The sequence below is a fragment of the Cryptomeria japonica genome, chromosome 8 (genome assembly GCF_030272615.1).
Source record: "Cryptomeria japonica chromosome 8, Sugi_1.0, whole genome shotgun sequence".
Taxonomy (NCBI): Eukaryota; Viridiplantae; Streptophyta; class Pinopsida; order Cupressales; family Cupressaceae; genus Cryptomeria; species Cryptomeria japonica.
The window spans coordinates 529,297,207-529,304,341 of record NC_081412.1 but is presented as its reverse complement, the minus strand read 5'-3'; the positions used below and the strand labels follow the sequence as shown (position 1 = coordinate 529,304,341).

The 7,135-nt window shown below is 43.6% G+C and overlaps 1 protein-coding gene across 1 annotated transcript; it reads left to right on the top strand.

The window, feature by feature from the left end:
• The first annotated feature begins 6,023 nt into the window (after positions 1-6,023).
• LOC131055384 (uncharacterized) lies at positions 6,024-6,551 on the top strand. The gene has a single exon (XM_057989842.2). The coding sequence runs from the start codon at positions 6,024-6,026 to the stop codon at positions 6,549-6,551; it is 528 nt and encodes a 175-aa protein (XP_057845825.2).
• Positions 6,552-7,135: the final 584 nt, after the last annotated feature.

Here is a 7,135-nt window from a genome sequence, read left to right as displayed (position 1 = left end):
ATCCCCCTCATGTGGAGTATTATATTGTTTCTCCTACCTACCCACACCTATTTCCTACCTACCCTTGTTTCTTATTGAGCCACATGTCATGTTTGTGTGCTCACATATCCATATAGCCTTGCCTATATAAGGAGGCTCATATTCATTGTATGCAATGATCGCTTGATGACCCAGTTGATCAGTATTTTCATCTTGATAGAATACAATTTATTCCTATCATATATTTTGTTCTCTCTTATTTGTGCATTTCATTGCCTCTTGATCTTGGCAAAATCTCACAAGGACGAAATAGGAGGTCTGCCCAAATTGTTCCAAAACTCCACCAGAGAATCTACATGGACACAAGGATGCTTCCACCCCCCCACCAATAGTGCCAGATCAGCATAAATAAGGGGCACCTAAAAAATAGGTGTGAAGAATCTTCCTCTCCGTTACCACATAAAACATAGATAGAAGGCCCCGAGAATCTTTGCTTGCGGATATTGTCCCAAGCTAGACATCTATTCCAAGCCAAAGTCCAGGCAAAATAGTTACACTTCGGCCAAGAAGCCTTATTCCACACCTGTTTCCACCAGTTCACTTCTCCTCACTCTAGTCTTTGGCTCAACAATTCCTAGTAACCACTAGCCATAGAAAAAACACCATTAGGATTTGGAGACCAAGCAAGCCCATCCCTACCCTTCAGGGAGCTATAGTGTCTATTCGCCAAAATGCCCTGCAACTCTGCACACTCTTCCTTCATCCCAACCACCGGCCATTCATTAGGAGTCTTCCATCACTCCAAATCCAGCCGACCACACCTATAGATAGCCTTAAAGTCACTCACCCTTGACCATCCAGCTTCCAAGAACCTCTGGCCCAGGTTTTCAAGATTAGGAAACTGATCAAGAATGGGAGGGTATCCATCCCTTGAATCATTCCAGAAAAGAACCTCTTCCCCCCTTCTACAGATCGAGAACAACCCTGCCTTAATGAGAGAAGCCCCCCTCTTGAGAGTGTACCAGATCGATGAGCCCTTTCCTTCAAGAGGATATCTAGGGATCTCCTCCATCGGGATCCTCTGCATATATTTGCTAGCCAAAATCCTAGCCTAGCCATAGTCCTGTTCAACACACCACCTCCAATACAATTTAGAAGCAAGTGCTTCCCCAAAAAGAATAGACTGCCTTAACCCAAGCCCCCCAACCTGCTTCGGCCTACACACCAGGTCCCAATTGACCAGACTCCATTTGGAGGAGGTGAGATTACCAGCCCATAAGAATTTCCTAGCCAGAGAGTCCAAACCCTTCAAGAACCACTTAGGAGCCACATGAAGCATACATTGATAGGTCGGCAAAGCTTGAACCACTGACTAAATCAGAAGAATCCTCCCTACAAAGGATAACCATCTATGAGTCCAGTGTTCAACCTTGGAGTAGAATTTGTCCAAGATCCCCTACCACGACTCCCTAGGGGGGTTGCTAGGAGAAATAGGAATACCCAAATACGTCAAGGGCAGGGAGCCGACTTGGAATCTCAAGATAAGAGCAATCCTCCTCTAAATAGACTTAGGAGTGTTAAAAAAGAGGATGGAGGATTTATCCTTATTGATCATCTGTCCAAATGCTGCAAGATAAACATCTAGGACCTTATGCAGATTTGAAGCTTCATTGATCCAAGCAAGCCCCATCAGGGCTGTATCATCCACAAACTGCAAGTGAGACTTCGGTTGGAAGTCATTCCCCCATCTCCAACCCTGAATAGAACCCTGACCCACATTATGCTTAATCAACCTCCCCAAACCCTCAGCAAGAAGAATGAATAAATAAGGGGAGAGAGGATCTCCCTATTGGAGACCCCTAGAAGCACCAAACAGCTCAGTATGGTCTCCATTGATGAGCACAGAGAAAGAGGTGGATGTAACACAACTCAATACCCACTGGATCCATTCGTCTGCAAAACCAAAAGCCCTGAGGATCTTCTGAAGGAAGGACCACCGAACTCTATCATACGCCTTAGCCATATCCAGCTTGATAAATATAGCTTTTTCCTTGGATGTTGCCATAGAATGAATGGTCTCTGTAGCAATGACCACCCCATCTAGAATTTGGTGCCCTTCCACAAACCCACTCTACTCCTCAAAAATAACCTTCCCCAAACACTTCTTCAATCTATCTACTATCAGCTTAGAGATGATCTTATAAATCACATTGCAGAGGGAGATCAGGCAGAACTGACTTAACTGATCGGCCCCTTCGCACTTGGGGATTAGGGCAATGAATGTTGCATTCAATGCCCTAAGCATTTGTTTATTCCTCTGGGACTCCTGGACTACTTCCAATAAATCTAGCTTAATTATATCCCAGAACTCTTGAAAGAACTCAACCGGGAACCCATCCGGTCCAGGAGCCTTTCCTTTCCTCATGTGGAAGACAATCCTCTCGAGTTCTTCCAGTAAAATAGGACACAAAAGCTGCTCATTCATCTCCCTCAAGACAAGAGAAGGGATACAATCCAGAACCTGATTCTCCTCCACTGTTTCCCCCTAAGAGTCCTCCCTAAGAGAGACTGGAAACACTGGAGAGACTCCCTTGACATCTCCTGCAAGGATAAGCACTGCTCACCTCTGTCATTAACTAGTACAGGAATGGAATTTCTGTGTCTTCTTGCTTTCACTGAGTTGAAGAAGAAAGTAGTGTTCTTGTCCCCCTCCTTCAGTCAGTCAATACAAGCTCTTTGCTTCCAATATATTTCTTCCCGAAGCTCCCATTCCTCAACTACCTTGACAGCCCTGTCTTCCTCTCTAAGTAGTTCCTCAAACAACCCATGCTCCCTAATTTTACTGGTGATCTCATTTAGCGCAACTTGAGGAGCTTTCTTCTCATGAAAAATATTCCCGAAACCTTGATAGTTCCACTATTTAAGCTGAAGCTTAACAAATTGTAGCTGCTTGGCAAAAGAGTACATGGCAGTGCCAAAGGCCGGTCTCCCTTTCCTCCACCAGTCCGCAACAAGAACTTGCAACAATGGGTCCCTAAGGCACATGAGTTGTAATTTGAAAGAAGGTGAATGGGCAACCCGAGCCGAAGATGAAACCAGCTTGATGGGCCAGTGATCCGACCCTCTCCAGTCAAGAATCTCAGAACTTTTGGACCACCCCCCACCGATCCAAAAATAGGAAACCAAAAAATGATCCAATCATTCAGTAATCCAATTCTCTCCCACCCTCCTGTTGTTCCAAGTGAACAAACCATTGCTAGGCTTGACGTCAACAAGCTGCAGCAAGGAAATACTATCTTGGAAAAGGAAAGAAAAAGGTTCCAACCACATTACGCCCCCCTTCTTTTCACTCAACTCTAGGATGGCATTGAAGTCTCCTGCCATAATCCAAGGATAAAGAGGGGCCAACCTGTGCATACTTGACACGTGTGACCATAAGCTTTGCTTACCCTAAAAATCAGTAGGAGCATAGATATTCGAAAAAAAGATGAATTCCCCAGTCTCAAGACTAGCCAGCACCCCAGTTAAAGAGGATCTGGAAGCAACCCACCAGATAGGGCGGAACCTTAAAGGGTTCCACAGACAGGCCACCCCTCCCGAGGAACCAGCTGCCCCAACATACTGACACTCGCCTCGCCCCCACAACTTTGGTACGAGACCCATCATACTATCCATAGTAAGTTTAGTTTCTTGCAAGAAAAGGACATCAGGTGAGTGATTCCTAATCATATATCGAACAACTTTTTGTCTAGGGGGTCTAGGGCCATTGTTCAAGCCCCTTACATTCCATGAGAGTACAATCATTTAGGTGGGTTGAAAAAGTGTGAGTCCAAAGTCTTCACTGACCCTGACTCAACCAAATTCTCACCCATAAATTTGATCTTCTCCAGATCCTTCTTTCCGCTAACGTTTGAGCTCTTCTTTGAAGCACTTTTCTTAATATCTCTCTGATGTAGACCCAAGTGAACGGGTGACTTATTACTTTTAGCCCCAATCAGTTCCAGTTTTGAAGCTATTGGAGAACCCTCCCCCTCAGCTAAGTTCCCCTCAATAACAGGAGCCAGGCCCAACTGAGCCCCTACTGCCTGTTCCATCTCCATCTGCTATCTTCCAACCACTAGCAAGGCCTGGGAAGATTCCTCCATCACATTTTCTAGCACCCCTCCTGATGCATCCTGATCTAGAGGGGTAAACCTTGAGTTAACTTCCTGATGGCTTAGGTCATCCACGGCCTCAAATTTGTTAAAGGTATCCTCCCCCCATCTCTCCTGTAAGGGTCTCTTTTGTCCTCTATTTCTATTCTTTGTCTTAACTAGGACAAAACCATCAGGACCCTCTACCACACCTGACATGACAACTTTCCCTTTCTCAGCCCTATCAAGGCTCGGTTCTGACTGCTGAGGCTATCTCACTACTGGTTTGTATCTAGGGCATTTACACTGTAGATGACCATACTCATGACACAGACGATAGCGAAATGGTAAAGTCTCATAATCTAGCTGTTGAACCCATGAATAAGATCCTACACACATATCTATAGCATCTGGCAAGGGTTTACTAAGATCTATTTCAACACAGATACGTGCAAAGGTCATTACCTTTCTACCCAGAGTTTGCGCCGAGGATCCCACTAGTCTCCCAAGCAGAGCCGCGAGCATCGATAGCACATCCTCTTGATAGCATTCCACCGGAAGACGTGGTAACTGAACCCACACTGAAACTCTATTTGGGATCTCCTTTGAAAGATTAAACCCCGCATGCCAAGGTTTGATGTATAATCCCACTTGGTTGTAAAAATACAGACCTCCTTCAAAGACACTATTGCGATCCTCCATGCAGTTGAACGTAACCATGAAATAGTTATTTACTAGCAGCATAATTTCCATTTCCCCTTCCGGTGCCCATGTCCATTACGCCCAGTTTTCCAAAAACTGCAATGAAACCCTCATTCCCAAGAACTTGCAGTATAGCGAGTGATTTGAAAAGTATTCAATGTCATCAGCTATGATCTCTGGAGGGATAATCAACTTCGGCCTCTCACTGCATCTCTCCAGGCAACCATTAATTTTCCCCATGCGAGAGCTACCAGCACTCCTAAAGCCCAAATCAGAAGAGAATAGGTTATTGTTAAACATCTTTACGTTCTAAAAAGGGGGTTTTGAACCCACCGTAGCACGGAAATCCATAGCTAGAACCATCTGCAAGGCTTCCCCACCCAATGTCACCATCAGGCACACAAAAATTAAAAAAACCAAGGATATGGCCGAGGGCCCACACCCCAAGGTCTCCCCATGGGGCTCAGCACCCAAGACCACTCCCCTCACCCGCAACACCAAGGAATGACCCACCTCAAACCCCAAATCCCCGAGAAAGCTTCGGCCGCATCAACAGAACCCCACCCCCGCACAACCCTCCCACCTCCCAACGACCACCCCCACAGCCACCACCGATCCCTCGCACCTCCTTCCTCCTCCATCTTCCCCCGAAACCCAGCACTTCCCCCCCCGTGCGAACCCACACTAGCACCACTTGCAGATAGGGCCGCAAAACCCTAGCTCGGCCTCCTGCGCAGCCCCGTGTGAACGCCATGACTGATAATAGAAACTTTTTTGAAGATAATTATAATTATCTATAGTCTAAAATGTCGTATTGTTATAATTAAATAGACTTCTTCTTAAAAAAAGAATTCGAAGAATATGCACACTTTGCATATTGTGGTATCATTTACCTAGAGTGGATAGGGAATTGGCAGCCTTTGGAAAAGTCTGCCAGGGAATGCAATGGTGCTTCACCCAATATTCTCTTCAATTCAAACAAAGCCAAACCCCACTTTGAAATTTGATCACATTTTATCTTCCAAACATGTAAAATATGGTCGGTTAGAACATTGAGCAGTGAGCAAAGAACATCCTATAAATTGCAGCTTACATGTCTCACACAACAAGTCATACACAAGTCTCCCATCTAAAAGAGTACTTTTGATTTACTGAGGAGAGAGAGTTACAGAAGTAGCCCATTGGAAATAAGAGTTCCAAAATTTAAGAATGGGTGAGAGGCCAATGCAATTGCAACTGAGGAGCTTCTGTTTGGCTGACGTGGATGATTTCTATGAATGGGCAAGTGATGAAGAAGTTACACTCTTTATGACTTGGGAGCCCTTCAAATCAAAGCAACAGGCAAGAGAGTATCTTGTAAATGTGGCGATTCCTCACCCTTGGTTTAAGGCCATTTGCATCCAAGGAAATAATAAGGCCATTGGCCACATTATGCTCAAGCAAGGCAGTGGGATGAACAGTTGCAGAGCAGAGATGGGTTATGCAATTTCTAGGAAGTACTGGAAAAAAGGTGTCACCACTCAAGCTGTCATCACTGCTCTCAAAATTGGAGTGAAGGAGTTGCAAGAGATAATGAGGATTGAAGCTCTGGTTCTCCTAGAGAATGTGGCCTCAGCAAGAGTACTAGAGAAGGCAGGATTTATAAACCAGGGACTGCTACGTAACTATGTTTATCTGGAAGGGAGCCTCAGGGACTGCTTTCTCTTTAGCTTTGTTGTTGCCTCGCCTACCCATTGATTTGTTTTTCATACCACCATAAGCTATCTTTAGATTGGTTGCTGTCTCACCTGGTAATTGATTTCTTTTCATACAACCATAGCCTAAAGGAAGTGTACACTGTGTCTCTTATGTAAATTCTCACCATGATTATTAGGTTCAATGGACTATTCAGTGTTGTAGGAGTATAAATTATTGTAGAAGGGATGATAAATTATTGTAATGTAGTTTTCCTTTTTAAGTTGAACCAAGTCTATTATTCTAATGTATAATAAAATTATATAGCAATAAGGTGGTAAAGGATTTAGTATGTTTGTTTAAAAAATAACAATTTAAAAAATTATGTGTGGGATATTGTTAAGGTTTAAATAGATAGAACGTAATAATATCAAATGAAATATAATATAATAGAGCTTTAGGTCAAATAAAAATCTATTATATTGAATGAAAGGTAATATTTATTTTCTCTTTCTTATAAAATTTTGTAGAGTACATCTATATAGAGAGAGTAAAAAATTCATTTTGGGAAATACAAATGTTTCTATGTTTAAAATAATCATTGAGGCCCCTTAAGAAAACTATACAAAATTACATACTTAGTTCAC

Bases quoted from the DNA above. Each gene is read 5' to 3' on its own strand.
- LOC131055384 (XM_057989842.2), top strand. From the start codon at position 6,024: ATGGGTGAGAGGCCAATGCAATTGCAACTGAGGAGCTTCTGTTTGGCT.